Source organism: Anticarsia gemmatalis, chromosome 11, assembly GCF_050436995.1.
Source record: "Anticarsia gemmatalis isolate Benzon Research Colony breed Stoneville strain chromosome 11, ilAntGemm2 primary, whole genome shotgun sequence".
Classification (NCBI taxonomy): Eukaryota; Metazoa; Arthropoda; class Insecta; order Lepidoptera; family Erebidae; genus Anticarsia; species Anticarsia gemmatalis.
The window spans coordinates 2,150,965-2,173,287 of NC_134755.1; the positions used below are offsets into that span (position 1 = coordinate 2,150,965).

A 22,323-nucleotide genomic window follows, 5' to 3' on the forward strand; every position below is an offset into this window, starting at 1 on the left:
AACAAAAACGATATTGGGTCGTCAGATATCGAACAAATTGCAAAATAATCTACAAAAGTTACAGCAATTAGTTAAATGGGAGCCGAAAGTAATGGGAAATACGGCGCTTCGAAAAAGATATGTGTATAGTATACTTTTACATAACTGTGAACATAAATACCTATGTATGTATATGTATACTATATTGAATGTGAATGTGAAAGAAGCAAATACGTTTACAGGAATAGTAGCAAATATGGCTCCTTGGTTTCTGCCTATCTCTATAGAGAGTTGGAAAATGTGACACATCATGTATAAAAAACTGTTTAAAATATTTTAAGTCATATTTTTTTGTGATTACAATTAATCCATTAGACACCTACGTTTAAGTTTAATTCTGCAACAACTTTGTAAACTACTAATATGTTAAATGTTTGTAAGCATGAGTAAGAGAAAAGACATAGGTACTAAATAGGTAGGACAGACTCTGTTAAAAGAATGTAAACTACTAAATTAATAATATAAATAAACACCCTAACAAGAATTTTCTTTTTATTCTTTAGTAATTATATTTCATCATTATAGAGGGAAACTAATTATGCATATTCTAAATCGCGAATACAATCACAAAGAAAATTAGTTTTCATTTATGTGTCTCTACTCTTTATAATGTGCGGTAAAATACAATTAAAGTATTCATAATATCTGTATAAGTATAAGTCCCACTAATTATTTAGAATGTATGTCGAAAGAACACATCAAAAATCTCTTAATTAAAATTAATTATGCACAGGACACAGATATTTTGAAATAATCGTAAACATAGAATAAACGAAAATCTTAGCCGGCTTTAAAATCGAATTCATCCTTATTACCATAAACACCTAATCACTGGCCGCTAAGAAAAACAAAAGCATATTTTCCGACCGTCAATTTAAAAATAAAATCACTCCGTAAAATGTTTTGTTCTCCTGTCACTCTCTTATCAAAAACAGAAATATAATTACGCTATTTATCGGCATTTCATTTCATTAGCTTTGACGAACGTTCATTAAGAACAATGCCGGCAGTAATTCGATTTCCTGTACACAAAAAAATACGCCATACTTGAAAAATAACTTTTAAATATCACTTAAATAACTCACCTCCGAATAATGTCACTAATAAACATAAAAACTTGAAAACTCCTTGGCCCAACATATTTGAACACTTTTACAAAAAATCACTTCACTATTAAAAAATATTTGTATTAAGTTTTCAACATAAATAACGTAGTATTAACATTATACAAGGATTATTATCGTGTGTTCCGATTTTGTGGCGGTGTAACGCGACGTCTACTCTCAATGGAGCCTCTACGGACACTGAAAGTTGTAGCAGATACCTGACTAGGACGTCAGATTTCAGAGCGCCACAGAGTGAGAAAATTACCAACAAAAAACTTGGTGTACTACGAGTGTCTCTACTAATTTGCTGAGTGTTTATTTACTCTGTGGTTTTATGACGAGACCTCCACAGAGAATAGTACCCGAAACGATTCATTTGGGTGGATTTAAATGACAATTGTCTATCCAAACGCCAGTTATGCTTTACGTATCACGATTCCCCATTTCGCTTTGTTTGTACGTATCGTCAGTTTCAGTTCGATTTCAATGTTTGTTGGGTCAATCGCAATAAATTATCACTTCGACATTTTAGTACTCTTTGGCCCGAATAATTCTATGACGGCTAATTAGGCACGGGCTTTATGGATGTTGAATAACAAACGACTGATTAAACAAATAACAATAAAGGGTGTGTTTACGAGAAACGAAAGATGTAACAGTTATTTTTCCTTTATTTAAATCTCTGAATATTTAATTGAGTTACTTCATTTTAAAACGTGCTTACACGTAAAAAATCGATCCCAGTACCTCGTTTATCTACCACTATCGACTACCGACAACCGGCAAGCTATCGAAATTTTTACATTTAGAATGTGTTACCAAAAAATTTCTACGACGCCCGTCAGAGGCGCTGATCTGATTTTTATACAAAATTTCTCGATGACCGGTCGATTGCCGGTAGTCGATAGTAGTAGAGAATCGAGCTACAGTTGTTGTCAAGATAACAACCGTTAAGCCACGTCAAGGGCCTTCGGGTGGATTGAACTATGTTGACCACTAACCATACGATAAGAAAAAGTAGAAGACTTTGAATGAGCGTGGAATCTACTCAACTAAGAACAGTAATTTAAGGTTAAGCAATCTATGGAAGTCGGTGTTAATGAGTGACCGACCACATTAGACACAGATCGACTACATTATCGACTACCGGCAACCGGCTTGTCATCGAGAAATTTTGTATGAAAATCTGATCAGCGCCTCTGATGGGCGTCATAGTTACTATTTTGGCAGTACATTACACAGACAGTACTGACTGTACAGAATCGCGCTACTGATCGCGTTTTTTATATCTTATTTTTAAGTAACGATACAAATTGGTGATAGTAGGTTATCTGAGGTCAGTCAAATACAAGTGTTATTTACCGTTATTAAGAACATGATTTAAGTATAATAGGTCAATAATTGACACTTCGAGATTGCACAATCTAGCTGCTTTTTGCGTATGTTTCTTGCCTATAAATGCTCTCTAAAGACAAGTAATGCTAAGCCCGCTACGGAGTGTTAAAATAGCCACAAGGAAGTATGAAACATTTATAGGAATTTGATGGCTGTTTGTAATGTTGCTGTATGCAATATATGTATGTGTGTCTGCGGAGCACGAGACTCCGGCTCGATTCCCGGTTCGGGCTAAAGTACTATTTAAAAAGTTATATAATTAAGAAGAGCTTAGTTATATTCAATAATTCAATCAAAAATCACAATAGTAGCCTTGAGTTTGGTAACGTGTCCGGTATATGGCATTAGGCAATGTGGCAATATGGCAATGATATAGGCCCCTGCCCCTGCTGGCCCCTATTACATGGGAGTAACACTGTACATACAAAACTCGGGTGAATTGCATACTCCTCTGCCTTCACCTTCGGACATAACAGGCGTGATATTATGTATGTATGTTACGGTATGTCTACATGTAAACGAAGCATGAATGCCTCGTTTAGACGTAGCATTGAGCATCCAAGCTTTAAAATCGATGCTAACAGTAAACAAATGTTTGTCAAAACTGTCCGAGCGAGTATTGGGGCGGAAAGTTGCTAACTTCGAATATCTAAGTGCAATGACATATTTTCAAATGTGTTATGACTTGGGCGGAATGTTCTAGATCTTTAGTACTTCAAGTGGAAGTAGGAGAAATAATGCTTGTATAAATGTGATATTTATATTTCTTAGGGCTTAATTTGATTTGGGACTGCCTCTACGGCGTATCAGTTGTGAATTCAATTGCCGTCGATCACGAGTATATTATGATTTTAGATTTTTATTTAATATGTGTTCACTAGCCGGGTTCGAATTCCGTATATTATCTAAAACTACTAAACTATTCTACTATAATAAATGTCTCTTCTTTCAAAATCATAAAGTATGAATAACATTAAAATGTTTATTTAAAACTAACTTTTGTTTACGACTTCGTCCGCATGGATTGTGTCTTGGACAGAATTTTCATGCAAAGTTTCATCCCCTCGTTTATTCCTTTGGGGAGAGAATTGATCAAAATCCTTTCTCTATATCTGTTAATCAAATTAAACTAACAATCACTAATATGCTATTCATAATAGAAATAATCGTGATTTAATACAAAAACATAATTTTACTGCGGCGTAATATAATAAAATCAAATTAATAATATTACTCCAAAACCAATTAGCTCTAATCATTATTTACAATAATTGTTTTAGCAAGCGATAATTCAAAATCAAATGCATCACACGGCTCATATAACAATAAAATAATATTACGACCGCAACACCATTTGCAGTCATCTGATTCCAATAACAGAATAAAATGATAAAGTATTTCTCGCAAAAATGTACCCGGAAAACCGTCCCTTGGCCAAAAACACGATACACATTAAAGCCATTATGCTACCCCCACAAATATCAATTACCTATAACAATATTCGATATCCTTACAATGAAAGCTAGTCTTATCTACCGGGTTGTTTAAGAAAACAGTAGCATGATTTTTTATCACTATCGACTATCTCTCGAGACTATCGATATCGAGATATCTATGTATAGAAAAGAAAGTCGTGTTAGTTACACTATTAATAACTCAAGAACAGCTGAACCGACTTGGCTGAAAATTGGCAGAAAGGCAGCCTAGAACCAGGAGACGGACATAAGATTAAGACTTTTTATCCCATACGCGCGCGTTTGTACCTGGTGGAAGAATAGACCTGACCAGACCATAATTGTTTGTGTAATAGTGTATATAAAAAACCGGAACGATTTTTTGGAGAGAAACAAATAACGTGAGCGAAGCTGTGCGGGTCAGCTAGTGTCATATAAAAATCTGATCAGCACCTCTAGCGGGCGCCATGGGAACTATTTTTTTAGTCTATTGTACATGTCAAGTTCTTACATATCGAACTGATCCTTACTGACTGTAGAACATTGGGCTACAGAAATGTAATAATAGTATCGAAATGCAAACAAATATTTTAATATTATGTAATACTAGTCATAGGAATCCGAAAAGCTAACGTAAACGAAGGTGAATTATAAACAATCGCGTATTTAAAATTTATACAAGTGAGTAACTACAAATACAAATGGGACTGCTACGAAATTGACAATTGGACTCTTAGATACAATAAAATAGTATGCACCCAAACACAACTGAAAATTAAAGTTAGGCCGGGACCACGATCGATGTAACTCGATCGAAACATCGAGAAAACAATTATGATATCGCTTTAATTTTTAATCGCGCAAGACCCGTTGCAATATAGAGGTACCCGTTGCAATATAAGAGTACAAGTCGCAAGAATTTTGATAAGCTAATTAAACCAGCTGCTAATCATCAAAACTGCGATTAGTATTAAGCCAACGTACCACATAATATTTTTGACATAGAAACTATATTTTACTTTTAGTCCTTTCCATGCAAAATGCGTTCTCTTGACGTAATAGGTTACTTCCTCTAATAATCTTCTTCTTCCCTGTCCATCACACACTTCTGGGTTTGTCAACTCTTCTTTTCCTGTCCAATCTGTCTTACTATGGAACGCGCTCCCTCTTGAAATCAGGATGTCCACTAACCGTCTTACGTTTAAGAGCAAAGTTCGGGATCTCCTGCTAAAACAAGTTGCAGAATCGTCACACTTATCTTAGTTTGTATTTATGAAGTATTGTATATATATATATATATATTATATATATATATATATATATATATATATATATATATATATATATATTATAAGTATTATATTTAGTTTATTGTATGTCTTTAATATCATCTATTTATATAATATATTGAATTATTCGTATTTAATATTTTTATAAATGTTAATAATTATGTATGTATATACTCATCTATATTTATGTATAGTCACATGACCACATTGTTATTTATTTGTAAACCTTTTTCTCAGCTAAATTTTCCTCCTTTAGAGTCATTCGGGTCAAGTGTGCGCACTTTCACCTTTGGGACCACATTGTGAATTAGAACAGTGTAATCAGTAAAATAAAAGTAACATATCAAAATAAACATTTATTAGACTACAATTTGGAAGACAAACTAAATCTGTAAGTATATTAGTTTTCATTCAAACAGACAAAAACAACTGAAAGTCGGAATGCGAACACTTGACCCGTGTTGTGGGTAAGTGTGCGCACAGCTATGGGGTAAATAGACGCACTTGGGACAAGTGAACGCATTGGTTAATTTGACCGAAATTAAATGATATTAATTAAATTATTTCACCAAAATTATCTAGCCTTTGAAGTAAATTTAATGAAAATTAACCAGAACCAAACATCTTCTTCTCAGAAAATCCAAACACAAAACCAACAAAACTACTTGAACATTCTAGGTATAAATATAAAAAAATAAATAATCAAATTAAATAATTTGTACTGTTTCTGGCTTAAGCCGACCTATTGAAGATGCAGCTACGTTTAATTTAAGTCTTTTGCGAAGACATGACTTGCTTATACCAATTGCTTTACTTTTACCCTGTTCAATTAGAGCTTTTGCTTTAGCGATTTGTTTTAACAGTCGCAAGTTCAGGTTTTTTTCTAATATAATTTCGAAGCATGGCGCTACACTAAAACAAATAAGTAAATAAGAGTTTATTTGGTACTAAAATTATATAAATTTATTATTATCTATAAGAATCCGGGCAAGTGTGCGCGTGCGCCCACTTACCCGCGCACACTTTCCCGCAGGCCCCAAAATTGAATATAAGAACCGCTGAGTCCAAAGTAATGAATATAACTTTATATCACGCTTACAAATTTCAACAACAATAACCATTTAATTAAAAAAACATGACTTTCCTGGTCTTGCTTTACAATCTTGCGTGTCAGAATGTTTTCCAAACAATAAGAAAGACACAATCAAATGGCCTAAAACAGTTTTTTGCGAATAAATAAACAACAAAGAGTGGTGCGGCGCACTGACATGTCGCGACTAGTTCGAGTCGCTTGCAGCTACGATTGACCAAAACACTAACCCCCGCCCCCTCACCCCGATCAGAGATATAGGCCCTGCGCTCACTTACCCACTGCGAACAGTTACCCCGAATGACTCTATAATTTAAACACCTACTTCATTTAATCTCTGCATCACCCCAAGGTAGACGGGCAGAAAATGCCTTAGGCATTAAGTCCGCCTTTATACAAATTGTATAAGAAGTTTAAATAAATAAATATACGAGACTGCTACTATAATGTGTAAACATCATGTTTTTATTTTTCTTTCGCTGAGGCGTTACAGTCAATCTCTGTTACCGACACGCCCAGAGGCGGCGAAATGAACATAAATCACGACTATTGATACGATGTTCGACACGTGTTTTTTCCTGCGTCATTTATCAGTATATTTGCACAAACAAACAATGATAACATTAGCTAATAAATGCCATACATATTTGGGTATATTGTCAATATAGCTTTTTGTATTTAACTGATACATTCGTGTATTTTCGTAAAGAACCTTACGACAAAAAAAAACAGGGACGTGGTATATAATCATGGCTTAGAATGATTATAATTATTTGTTAATCAATTTAAACTTTTGTTCCATAAAACAACCTTCGGGTGAGAGGTATGCTGATTATGTTCATCTTGCACCGAAGTTACTATGAAAAGAATGTCGCACGCATCTTCATGTTGTGTTAAGTAATATTGATGGTAGCTCCTTACAAAATCAGTGCATTGTAGTAGGAAAATTGAAAAAATATTGACGATTAAAAAGAGTGGCCTGGGGTTTCTTGCCTTACACTTCTGGCGGTAAATTCACTTACTTTATTTAAAATCCATCATAAAGGTCAGTCCGATCCAAATAAATAAAAATTTTGATTTTGATAGAACGTAACGAGAAAAATTGTGCATAGCTACATTACGGTATAATCGACATTAGTATGCAGATTTTGTTACCCAAATTCGATCATTCGATCGCCGAACCCGTATTGATTGACGATTTATAAATATTGATAGCAAAATATCAAATCAAATTCATTATTAGCGGCTAAACATAATATTCTTGTACCAATGAACAGTGATACTGTGTACATAATTTTGTACATACCTGGCTTATCTGCAGGGAAATAATTTCTAAAATACATCGCACATAATGTACGTGGGCTACAAACATTGTATGTATGCTTATCAGTGTATACTAGGGTTGCCACAGGCGGATCATTTTCTGGACATTTCTGGAGCCACGAAATCAGAGTTTTTGTCTCCGGTCCGAGACTACAATAAGCAGGAACGACCAAAAAAAAAGACGTAATATCGTAACTTTGTAAAAAACTAGTATTTTTTTCATTCCGGGATAGCTAAGTAAAATTACTGGACCCGGAACAACACGCTAATTCCGGGATAATCCTGGAAATCCCGGACATCTGGCAACCCTAGTGTATACAGTATAGTGAAGAAGTTGTAAGTGGGTTACTTGACGCTTGGGGAGTATCTGCAATGTACATTGTACATATCCTGACTCCTGCTGTGAGAAAGAGACGATGTTATGTCTAACTTCGCTAATTGTATGTTGTTATCTTATATATATTTAAAATATTTTGAATTTGTAAGTTATTTAATAAGTGTAAACAAAAATGTTTTGCGAGTTCTATACAAATATTCGGTTCGGCACGTTCAATTCGGCAACATTTATCGAACAACAAAACTGACTCGACTCACTTTCTCGGCTTGTGTTAATCTGGTTTATCTACACTTATTCGGTTTTGCCGATTAATTACGAACCGAATATGACGTATAAAGCAAGCTTTGGAGGCGTTCCTAGTGACTTCATCAGAAACAACAAACATTCGAGAGGTTTGGAATTCATAGAAGGAACCTTTATGAAGTTTGTGAACCAGCTAGGCCACTAAGATTAATCTTTCTTAAGTTTACTGTATTTATAGTCTTTTCAGAGTAGTATCTTAGGCGAACAGACTCTAAAATCAAGGCTTGTTTTAAAACAAGTAGTTATATAAATAAAGACCAAAATAATCCAATAATCTAACAATCGAATAAAGTTTTATGTTTTAATACCAGTGTTTACAAACATTGTCTTATCTGCTTCAATTGGGTTAAATCATTAAATTGCAAAAGTCTTTATCTTACGTTTTTATACAAATAATTAAAATAAGCTTTAGTTCACGAAAATTTTTAATTTTTATTCATAGGTTTCGTATAAAAACCGAGAAATGAAAGCACATACATATTAATTACAAAGAAAAATAGCTGTTCTTGTAACAAAAAGCTGGCCAAAAATCAAAGTACAGTTTCTATGAAAACGCGTCCACTTTAAAATAAATGATTTTGATTTTGCCGTTCTAAATATAAAACGGACGGTCTAATAGACGTAGACGTTTCATTGATTTCTCAAAAGGAATTTCATTATAATTTACTAGCTGACCCGCGCAACTTCGCTTGCGTTACATAAAAGGGAATGTGTCAAAATTTTCCCCGCTTGTGTTACATTTTTTTATTGCTACTCTGCTCCTATTGGTCGTATCGTTATGATATTATATAACCTATAGCCTTCCTCGATAAATGGACTATGTAACACTGAAATATTTAAATCGGACCAGTACTTCCTGCGATTAGCGCGTTCAAACTAACAAACAAACAAACTCTTCAGCTTTATAATATTAAGTATAGATTAGGACTCAGCTTTACTTGGAAGTAATCGTTTTCTATGAAACTTTGTAGCGAACAAGACCAGTGCAATGAGAAATCTTGTTTAAGTGGATTTTGTTATTAATCAGTAATATCCCGATAAGAAGCTAGCTCGTGACTAAAATAGCAACAGCCGCGCGGATTAATTTTTGAGATTAAGCTACGCTTGCCGAGGTTTGTCAATGGATGGGTATAATATATTATACATAGAAGCTATACAGTCTGACAATCGTCTTATGGTACCGGTAACGGGTAACTGGGTTTTGTAGGTCTGATAAATAGTCGTTCCATATAAACTAATAGTATTCAGCTGCATCCAGTAAGACTGAAAGCCGACTCCAGCACAGTTGGAAGAAAGTCTAGACTATTATAAACCAGCAAATATAACCATATCAGAATATTATAATTCACTGCTAAATGTGTTGTTAAGCACAAATCTCGAGAACAGCTGAACCGATTTCGCTTATTATCTATACTAATATTATAAAGCTGAAGAGTTTGTTTGTTTGTTTGTTTGTTTGTTTGTTCGAACGCGCTAATCTTACGAACTACTTGTCCGATTTGAAAAAATCTTTCAGTGTTAGATAGTCCATTTATCGAGAAAGGCTATAGGCTATATATCATCACGCTATAACGAATAGGAGCAGATTAGCAATAAAAAATGTTACAAAAACGGGAAAAATTTTGAAAAAAATTCTCTCTTATGTGACGCAAGCGAAGTTGCGCGGGTCAGCTAGTTAATTAAATAAAACCAACAACACTTGACCCGACTAGTGAATCAAACCCGTGAATTCTGCACGACAGTCACTTAAAACCTGCACATAAAAAGTACAATATTCATCATTTCCCAGTTTCTGCAGCAAGTCAGTGAAGTGAGTCATACATTTCATCGTAGTGGCACTAGTGGCGCAATTTAGTGCAAAATTAAAAGAAGCCGGACTTTTAGTGAAACGGTCCGAGTATCGCACACTGAATTAGAACGGCAAATAACGAGATAGCAATATACCGCTTTGCATGTATAATGTGTTATTTTGCAAGGATTCCTCTATATACGTTGACCCAATTGCGAGGTATTGAAGGACCAAACTCCGGGATATTATTGAAATAATTTGCATGTTTTAGTGTGTGAGTGGTTGGTTTTTTTAGTAACATATATACATGAGCGAAGTGTCGTTCAGAAAATGTAGTAATTTAAGGACTATTACAAGTGTTCTTTAAATAATTTTTGGTCATAAAAACATATTAATTTTGAAAAGAGTAAAAAAGGACAATGGCTTAAATTATAATATTTACTAAAAAAAAATAGTTTGAATAAATTTTGATACTCAAAAACAGAAAACCACCCAATCTAAATGTTTATCAAAAAACATACGGAATGTTCATATCATTTCTGTTTTTATAAGCAAAATCACGGTCAAATACCCTTCATATATATCGAGTTCATTGCCCCATCTTCCTATTTTCCTATGCAAAGTTCAATCAACTAGTACCAAGCTTTCATATACAAACAGTAGGTAAATAATTTGCGACCACAATCATGTCACGTGGCCTCTCTAATGTGGTTTCTCCAACGCATATAGCCGCGGGGTTCCAAAATAACCTTTTTGCGGGTTCCGATAGTAGTCCCTTACCCATAAAATTGATAAACGACGTATTAAATATAATATATTTGTATCGTTTACGCCTTTTTTGTCTTATGAGATAAAAAGTGTGTAACTTATTGATATGACTTTAGGAGCAAAAGGGAATTTAGTACTTTTGGTAGTGACTGGTAGCGCAATTCTCTGCTTCTATACTTTCAAGATATTTTGTGTAAAAAAATTGATACGAACAGAGAACTATCTTTACAGAACATTCGAAATGGCAAATACTTGATATACGCCCCGTATAATCTGATACCCTTACAGTTTTATAGATAATAATATTATTTCTCTTACAACTCTATAGAAAATGCTAGAAATTTTTCTCGATGGTTTTTACGTATATGTAGCGACTCATACGGATCTCTAGCAAGTTAGCTTACCTCTTAAATTAGGTATGATTAAATACAATAATTACAATAAAATTCTAGTGAATCTACGCACTTTTTTGAGATTATAATTATGTGCTACTTAGGTACTTTCAAAATTTTTATAAATTACTTAAACCTATCATCAGTGATGATGCATTAAATTGTAATCTGTATTTCAAATATATTGGTAAAAAATAAAAGGCTTTTTCTTGTCAGAATATTGTGAGTTTATGCACTAAAAGGACGGGTAAACACTTAGGGAATGGAGCGGAAGTCCATTTCGAGCTTAAAGCGCTGGATACGCAACGCCAGTAATACTCCCAACTGTATATATATATACATAGTACCTTTAGAAGTCAGTTTGAGGAGAAAATTACTGGGATTTTTTATGGGAGATGTTTTCTGATAAATGAAAATATGATAGCAAATGTTTAAAAATATGTGCTGTACTTAATCTATACTAATATTATAAAGCTGAAGAGTTTGTTTGTTTGTTTGAACGCGCTAATCTCAGGAACTACTGATCCGATTTGAAAAATTATATCAATATTAGATCGCCCATTTATCGAGGAAGGCTATAGGCTATATATCATCACGCTACGACCAATAAAAGCAGAGTACCAGTAAAAAGTGTTACAAAAACAGGGAAAATTATGACCTATTCTCTCTTATGTGAGGCAAGCGAAGTTGCGCGGGTCAGCTAGTACAGTATATGTGTGGTACAAATATTTTTCCTACGGCAATCACTAGGACCGCTAATCAGGTTTTCATACAAAAATTGCCAATGGCTAGTTAAATTGTCGACGGTCAAAAGTGTTATAAAATCGGGCTACTGTTTAAAAAACCTGCAGTTTTACTTAAGCCTTAAGCAAAGTACCTTCAAAAATGATTTGTATCTTGCCAATCACCGCATGAATGCTGCACTACACTGAATATATGTAGATATATACTGATAGGCACTTGACCAACTATAAAACAATAGCTGCCCCGCGCAACTTCGCTTGCGTCACATAATAGAAAATGGGTAAATTTTTCCCCGTTTTTGTAACATTTTTGACTGGTACTCTGCTCCTGTTGGTCATAGCGTGATAATATATAGCCTATAGCCTTCCTCGATAAATAGGCTATCTAACACTGAAACAATTTCAAATCGGACCAGTAGTTCCTGAGATTAGCGCGTTCAAACAAACAAACAAACAAACTCTTCAGCTTTATAATATTAGTATAGATTAGTATAGATGAGCATTTGTACAAATACATCAAACAGAACCAAACGTATTCACAATGAGAAACTAATCCGTATCAAAATTTACATACAATTTCACAAACTAAAACATTCATCGGTTCAATAAACTAGTTAACCACACACGAGCTAATGGAACTGTTGAAAATACTCTTTATAAAAGGGTTAAGCCGAACACACATTCGGCATTAGGAGACCATCTTTAGCCTTTATAGTGCTGGGTTATATTTGTCTATTTAAATTGTCGGTATAATACGAGTCATGAAAGATATATGGGGTTTTGTTTTAAATTATACAAGCAGAGTTAAGCCCATATATATATGTACATGACCTATCGCTATTCATAATTTTCGCGTGATTCTTTACCAGAATCGATTACTGACAACCGGCTAGCTATCGAGAAGTTTTGTATGAAAACCTGATCAGCGCCTCTAGCGGGCGTAGTTGAAATTATTTTTGCAGTACATTTTCAATTTCTATTCCCGATTCTCTATAGTACCGACTGTAGAGAATCACGCTACTGGTGTAGTAGTAATGTAATATGATCATAAACATTAGCAGAGATCACCTCCGGGCTACTGACAAGTGCTTCTTGACAAAGAAGATCTATAAATCCAGCACAATCTGTATTAGTCATCACTGGTTTTGGTGAATTGAAACGTTTGTGAGTGCATTTTTGAGTTATTAATCTAAATATTGAATAGGAGTCGCACACTACTATACCCATGGTATAAAACCAAAGCTCTATTTCACGTACAAAACCAAGGTTTCGGACTATTACGTGCAAAATAACAATTGCCCACGAAACACCATAGCGAGCTTTTAACAGACGTTAAAAGGATGAAATGGTAACTTCGTACCTTCGTATCGTCCGGAAGGTAAACGTCAAAATATTCCAATGAATGCTTCGAATTATTTGGAGCGGAATGTTGATACCTCTCTTGAATTTTGAATAACGTGTTTGTGTGTAATTTTAATACAATTGATGAAACTCTGAGATAATAATTTTATTGCTAACTTTTTGGAGTTAGAACAACATGGTTTGCGTTACCCATTTGTTACATGACGTACGGGAGATAGATAAATAAACGTTATTTTATTTGGGTTATTGCAGGTTGTCTTAGAACCAGAGATATTCCAATTGAACTTGTGTGCAATGAGCTGTACCTCGATTCTGTACCACTATTGACTACCGACAACCGGCTAGCTAGCGAATTTTGACATTCAGCATGTACTGCCAAAAAAATGTCTACAACGCCCGTTAGAGGCGCTGATCAGTAGCTTGATGTCTGATCTGATGATGACTACTATCGACTACCGACAACCGAACTGTCATCGAGAAATTTTGTATGGAAATCTGATCAGTGCCTCTGACGGGTGTCGTAGGAAACATTTTGGCAGTACATTCTAAATGTCAAAATGTCGATAACTAGCCGGTTGCCGGTATTCGATAGTAGCACAGAATCGAGATACAGATTTTCAGTAAAAATTTCTGATGACAAGTCGGTTGTCGGTAGTCGATAGTAATAGGGAATTGAGCCACAGCATTCATACTACTGAGCATTTATCCATCAATTAAGAGTTTGGTTGAGGATGTATTTATTTATGGATCTGTCCATTTATAAGATAGAGACTATACGGTCATGTAACCATGTGCCTTACCCGAGCTGCTGCAGCCATAATTAACGTAAGATTCCCAAGGTGAGTTGACGTCAGACAAGCGACTGCTTGTGAAAAACATCAACCAAATCTTTACAATATGTTTTTGAGAGAAAAAAGTGTTGTGCCGAACCCACCTGAGGAGTTCATAGTTCAAAAACCTTATACACAAGGCTTTAAGTAGGTGTTCATTTAGAACCTAAAATCGAATTACGTTACTAAAAAAACAAGCAGTCTAAAAACCGTATTCGAGAAGATTTTTCCAGATTTTTAATACAAAGAAACAATAAGCAATTATTGAGATCAGTTCTTGAGATGCGTAGGCGTTAAGATTTAGGTACCTATACAACCAGCCTTCTATTGTGTTACGCCAAAATTGTACATTGTTTGTATGTTTTAGCAATTCGGAGTTTTTCATTATTTAACAGCCGAGTGGTATAAGTTGGCACCTCCCACGCAAGTGGTCGCAGGTTCGAACCCGAGGCAACACACCAATGACTTTTCGAAGTTATGTGTGTATTAGAAATAATTATCACATGCTCCAACGGTGAAGGAAAACATCGTGAGGAAACCTTGCATGCCTAAAATTTGTTTAATACATTTATTAAGGGCATGCACAGTCCCCAACCCGCACTTGGCCAGCGTGGTGGACTTAAGGCCTAACCCCTCCCTCATTACGGGAGGAGACCCTTGCCCAGCATTGGGACAGTAATGGGTTAAATTTATTTAACATTAGATCTTTTTGCTGTAGTATTTTAAAAGTATAAGTATTAGTTAAAACCCGGGGCTTCATCCACATGACTTTTTCTAGTCTATGTTTATTTACGTAATATAACTCTGTCATAGTTTAATACTTTTGAGACACATTTGTATGTTATCAGGTCTATCCTATGTCCTTTATCGGGTGTCAAACTATCATAGTACAAAATATTATCCAAATCGGTTCAGTGATTTAGACACGAAGAAGACATAAACAAACACACAGACAGTCAGACAAACAGAGCTACTATCGAATCTACATATAATAATTTGTTATACAGGCTACAATTTACTTGCTGTCAAAGGTGAACGGCAGGTTTATATGAAGAATTCGTACAGCTTATAAAATGTCATGTTTAGGTTTACTTTTTGTTTTAATTGGTAGCTAATATGATAGACAAGCTTATTTTAAAATTCTTATATTTTTAAAAGTTGGGAGGTAAAAGTTATGTCCATTTTTAGAAGCCCCGATAGTTCGCTAAATTGCTCAGATGCTGTCAAAACCACAATCCAAAACAATAGCAAATTAGCGGATGCGTAGACGTCAGACGAAAAGTGACGTCTCATGAGATTTTCTTTTTCTTTAGTTGTCAACAAATATAAGCCATAGACCAAAAATTATTATTTAAATAAACAAATACTTTCTAATTAATCCGGACTTCTAAAAATTATACTCCCAAATAAAAATAAGTGACTTAGTCCCCTTAATAAGTGGTACAAATTCTGTAACGAAACAACACAAACTTTAAGCTGTACGAAATCTGCCGGAATCCTTTATATAAACACATTTAATCGCAAAACGTGGCGGACGAAATTACATTCACATTTATTTGTAACTAGTTGACAATTCTGTCTGAATGAAAGCACTGGTAAAAGATAGAGCAATCAGTTCAGTGTTTAAAAATCATGTGGGACTAATTATCTCTATTATTTGCATCCACATATCTAACATTTTGTTATAAATCATTAGCATAGCCACAAAAGCTTTTTATTTCTTTATATATCTTATAACGCCTGCTTTTCCGTAAAGTTTTAGTAAATTGTATGAAAAAAAAGCGGCATTTCGACGTTTAAAATGTTATTCCCATGTATATTATTAGGAGGCGATCCTATTGCCATATACCGGTCACGAAACCGACCTCCGGACTGCTATTAATAAAATCTCAAACAAGTTTCATAAATCTTTGCATTAGCAGCAGAAAGCACTTTGCCTGACACGAGAATCGAACCTCGTGATTAACCATCATGTACACTACAACCTCAACCATAAAGGCAGTTTTTAAGAAATCGTAGAGTACTTTAAAGATATGCCCATGTTAAAACTCCTGCCTTCGAAGTAGTAAGACAGTTTTATCAGCCAGGCATTTCCATTAAATTTTGCGGTATTAAATTCTCACAATGACTTACGTAATACGATATACTACACGTGTAAGCTTCGTAGAAACCATGATTCCTAATTGAAAGGTATCATTAGAGTAAAACAATGCTTTTTCAAACATAATATATTTTCCCTCCCAACAACATAGCGCAAAACTCTATCGACAACCGGCTATTTATAGACAATTGCTATATTGCTATAAAACCTGTCTCACGATTCTTTACCACTTTCGACTACCAACAATCTCGATTAGCCATTGAGAAATTTTATATGAAAATCTGATAGGCGCCTCTAACGGGCGTCGTAGGAACTATTTTAGCAGTACATTTTAAATGTCAAACTTTCGATTCTCGAGTCGGTATACCGACTGTAGAGAATCTCGCTACTGATTTTGTGTATAGAGGACTTGCACAAACATTTTGTATAACAGAAATGAGCAGAGCAGATTCGAACCAATAATTGTGGGTCTTAAGTCGGGCTTTATTTTCAATTCAGTATTGTCAATTTCATAAAAAATTGTATAAGCATTACAAAAGGCCGTGGCGGTCAGTTTTTTGCTAGCTCTTTTCATACGGCTCTACCTCTATCCGAGCTAGTAGATTCAGTAATTGTAACGACTATCTTAAGTGTCAATACTTAATCTACATAAACAATTGATTTAAATTCAGAGATATCTGACTCAAAGATTTGAAGGGGGAAAAAACGATAAGTTACTTACGTAAAACTACCAGATAGCTTTTTATGTAGAATTATAACAGTTGTTTTTGTAAATTTTCTAACATTTTCTCCAGCAGACGGGACTAAATAATAATGAATAACGTTAACAGGTATTTGAAAATGTAAGCTATTAATTTTTAATCAGAGAAATACTAATACATTTTTTTACACTTCATTACATTTTTACCTGGAACGAACGATCAATCTCAGAATCTCTATAAAAATCTAAATTACTTCTTTAATTTATTTCTTCAATATTTTTATATTAAAATTGCTTTCAATCAATCAAAGAAAATATTAATTAAGATTGACTGATATTGAAAGTATGTACAGTCGTCTACAAAAATTGTCTGACCTATTGGGAGATTCAATTAACAAAATTTTTTTGCTAAGTTTAATTTAAGAAATAGTAATAATGAAGTATGGATTGTGAGTTTTTGACATTGAATTCTTAATAAATTGCTATTACGCTACTGAGAATGAAATCCTAGTGACCGATATTTAAGCTCTGTAGTAAGCTTATGTTATTTTGAGTGTGAGCAAACTCAATTTTAATAACCCAGCAATAAATACTTCGTTGCCCCATAATCTATTTTAAAACTCAACGAGTATTTTTATTTAATTTTTTTTTTTTAACGAACGTCCCGCCACATTGCTCTCAAATCAAAACAGCTTAAATAAAACTTTTCTCCAAAAAAAATATCACATAAGGTTTAAATAAATCCTTCTAAATTTTAGACCTCTATATTAAAACATCGTATAACACGTCCTCGAACTGTTTTCGACGACCAGAACCAAATTATATTCAAGTCATAAATACCTTCCTTTTAAGTTTTGACCATCGTACAAACAGTCGTCAAACTGTTGCGAACGACTGTACACAAAAAATGTCGCGTAAAGCGCGCAAGCCGAGCGTATTGTTCCAGGTCCTAAATAAACATTGTTATTTCGTGAGTTTACTCTGTCATCTCGCGCTGATTGAATTATAATTTGATACAATAAACTAGCCTCTTTATAACAACAACGTTGCTTTACTTTACAAATTCGTGATTTACGTTTTTATTAACGGTTTCCTTTATGTTACTTTGAGTTTTGTTTTTTATTTTCTTTTAACATACGCATTCTTGCTACCGGCCAGTGTAACCTGCGCTGAAACGTCGTCATTCTGAAGTAAAATGCGTGTTCACGTTATTTCCCTTATTATATTCTTAAATATCCCGCTTTCGGTTTCGAATGGCCACCATTGCATATAATGTACACTAACTAACGCACGCATTTTTTCATACATTGGCGGCTATCCGTAATGAAAAGCGGGAAATTTAAGAAATAGATCTTATTAGGACATTTGCCTTATTTGGGTTACCCTCCTTAGATAATAAACACGTTACGCGAAAATTAATAAGTTATGACTAATACATACATTCATAATATCATACCTGTTATGCCGAGTCAGATGTGTATGAAATACGCCTATGTGTTTGGGGGGCCAATTTTCCAAGAACAAAAAAAATCTAAAAACTGCCTTGAGTCAAGAGAAGGAATAGTCTTAGTAACAATTTGAGAATACACGCTTACACGTGTCTCGTCTTTGCCATATAAGCTGTAGCTGAGTGATCTTTGTCACTTACTCACTTACTTTTGATTTACCTACACCATGTAATAGAAATAATGTTTTTAAACACCCCAATACTTTCAGTTTAACAAATATAATAGACGTAATGAAACATCGAACTTTACTACTTTAATATTCATTAGTTTATTTTTTTATGCAGCTTCCCCATTTCTGAGAATATCAAACCATTACTTTCCTAAAAAAAATTGTCAATAACGGTTTTACTACAAGACTGTATCAAAATATTCGGACCCATTAGAGAAGTCGTTTTTTTTTAAATAAAAACGCTCTTTAGCGGGCCAGTCTATTGATTTTTATGCAAAGCACTTTGAACATCGTAAATGGCGAGACACAGATATAACTTATACACCTCTGCCTACACCTTTAAAAGAAACAAGTGTTATGTTTGTATATACATTTTTTTGTCTACTCTCTATAAGATTACGTCAAACTGTCCCAAAACTATGAAAGGAATGATAATAACAATTAATAACTAGTTAAGTAAGAGCCTTATCCGGGAAATAATTAAGGCACTAGAGGTCCGCAGTGTCCACATAAGTCCGACTCAATTAACGGACGAGATTGTGCTGGTAACTTGGGACGTTATGTAAGACGGGTTGCATGTGCTTATATGTTACGATTTGAAGCTTTTGGTAAATAGTGGCTTCAAAAACAATATAATTAATATAATCTATACTATATATATATATAATATTATAAAGCTGAAGAGTTTGTTTGTTTGTTTGATTGTTTGTTTGTTTGTTTGAACGCGCTAATCTCGGGAACTACTGGTCCGATTTGAAAAATTCTTTCAGTGTTAGATAGCCCATTTATCGAGGAAGGCTATAGGCTATATATCATCACGCTACGACTAATAGGAGCAGAGTAACAGTGAAAAATGTTACAAAAACGGGGAAAATTATGATTATCTTAAGTGACGCAAGCGAAGTTGCGCGGGTCAGCTATGTGATATAATTGGACAACTTACACACGGTTATTTCATTCCAATCTAAGCAGAGCTTGTACTATGGTAACCAAATAACTGATAACATCTAATATATAACATTCTCGCGTCACAGTTTTCGTTACCGTACTCCTCCGAAACGGCTTGACCGATTGTCATGAAATTTTGTGAGCATATTGAGTAGGACTGAGAATCGGCCAACATCTATTTTTCATGCCCCTAAGTGACACTTTTTTTTTTAATGGCCAAACAACGTTTGCCGGGTCAGCTAGTACTTATATACTTCTAAATACATACTTATATAGAAAACTGGACATCCAGGCTCAGAATAAATACTCGTACTCATCACACAAAGATTTTTCCCTGGTGGGATTCAAACCCACCACACGTGGCGCAGTGTCCGTTGTTTGTATGTTTGTAAAAATCCCCGCGACACAAGAGCAATTTTTATCGGCCGAATTGAACACTTACATCGTCAATCATATTATTGGTTCCATGTTTTAGAGAGCAAGCCTATTGCCATTTATCGACCACGTTACCAAACTACTGACGTATACCTGTATTTTCTCTATAATATAAATAACAAGTTACGTTACAGTCTCACAATAGAATCAGTTTTCAATCGGAAACAACAAATTACGTAAAAGGTTATGAAATTCTTCGCGTAAACAATCCCACTTTGATTTGTTATCGTAACAGATTATACAAGGAAACGCCCACTTGTTTAATATAATATTGAGACTATTTCCTATTAGGTAAAGTTTTATAAAGATAGTTTTTCAATAAACGCATTTAATTATGATAACAAAGTCAGCATAGTCACTGTGGTGTCTGTTCTTTACATTTTCAGGAAATCGCTACACCGATTGTGATAAAATTTAACGTCTTTGAAGATCAGAAATTCTACATAGACTAATTATTTTTATCACTTGATGTGTTGAATAATGTCAGTTCACGAGAGGTCAGTTAGTGTTGGATAAAAGATTCATAGTTAGATGTTAATGAAAAAATATACAATTTTCAAAAATAAGAGCAGATCGGACGACCAATTTCCGGACATATTTTCGGGAATAAAGGAGGTACAAGCGAACAAACAAGTGATCAAACGAATTTGTTCAAAAACAAATCCGTGAAAGCGAAGTACAATCACATACAAACGTATTTAAACCCGTTTGTTACAAAAATATGTTTTAAAATGCTTCAACAGATTACCGCTTTTGGCTGAGCGGTCCTTTTTTCAAATTTACCTAGGCGTAATGACGAATACCCCATTATTCTGGAGGAGGAACAAAGAGGCCAGAGGAATTAAAAAGAACGTACCATGCACTCTCTAATGACTGCAAAGCATTTGTGATAAAATCTAAGCGACACATCATTGTCATAGCGAGCAAACAGAATTGTTGTAGGACGATCCATTTTAATAGCCCCACATAGAGAAATTTGAACTTTATAGTATAAATCGTAAGGTATGTTTCAAGTTGGCATTTCAAGTACAATTTGTTAAACCTTTTTTCTCCTTTCGGCGATGAAATCTAGTATTCTCGGTACGCTTGCGTTGTTTGACGTCGGTTCGTGTATTACTGCAAAAATATGACTCGAAATGTACTGAGATGAATACAAATTGTATTGAATATCATAATAACGGCCAATTACACGGAGCATTCTTATCCTCTCAAGCGCCCGGCCACCGTGTCACGGTTGAATGTGCTACCCCCGTCAAGCGTCCCGCCACCGTGGTACGGCAAAACGATCTTACATTAAAAAAACGTAGAAATTAAATGCTAAAACTATGTTTATCCCTTTCAAACATATTTGACATTGAAGCTGATGAAACGATACGACGATCTAATACACACACTTGAATAAGTGGTTGATATAGGCCAGAGAGCACCTTAAACAACATCTGACCCAACGACATGTTCCTTTATGACCAATATTGTAAATACTTTTTTTAACTAATTTTAAAGATTTGAGTATATTTTACAGTTGGATTTTAATGTCATTATTCATTAACTACACGATAAGACCTTCCGTCATATTATTTTTTATGCCTAAAAATATTTTTTAGACTTTCTTCAAACACATGCCTAAAGCACACAATATTCAGATTAAACCGACTATTGTACCACCACTGTCAAATATTATTTGTGGTTTATTTTTTAATAAATAGCAAATTTTATGTAGATTTCAAATATATAAGGTATGACTAGGGTGTTAGTATTAAAATATGACGGAATCGGCGCTTAAACGCCAACCGCCAATTCAATTTCGCGCGCCATTTTTGACCTGGACGCTTAACGGTATATTTGAATTTTGACGTTGGGCGCTCGAGAGGTTATTTTATAGTTTAACTGGAGTAGTATCTTTTTTGTCGATAAAAATGAGATTTAAGTGTTAATAAATTAGTATAATGGTGGTATGCGCTGTTGTTATGGCGCTTGTTCTCTTTATTTTTAAAAATTCTACGTTGATACTCTTAGCTTTTCTTATGATGCGATGATTAAAAACTAATATGTTACCTATAATCTATTTGAATTGTTGTTAAAAGGATACAAAGACACACTTTGGCAATGTGGTTAAATCAATCTGCCAGTCACTGAGATTTAAAAAACATATATTTTAACAGATTATAATCACTATAATTATTATTAAGATCGTACAAAGTAATTTTCTCAATTATTTTCAGAATGAAACATATCCTCTTCA

General features: G+C 34.3%; 1 protein-coding gene across 1 annotated transcript in view; it reads right to left on the minus strand.

Moving 5' to 3' along the window:
• The window catches only part of LOC142976704 (uncharacterized), a 150,210-nt gene extending 148,871 nt beyond the window's left edge, over positions 1–1,339 (minus strand). The window contains exon 1 of the mRNA XM_076120213.1: positions 1,125–1,339. Within this exon, the coding sequence (XP_075976328.1) occupies positions 1,125–1,179 (55 nt within the window). The 5' untranslated portion in view covers positions 1,180–1,339. The remainder of the gene's footprint in view (positions 1–1,124) is intronic.
• Positions 1,340–22,323: the final 20,984 nt, after the last annotated feature.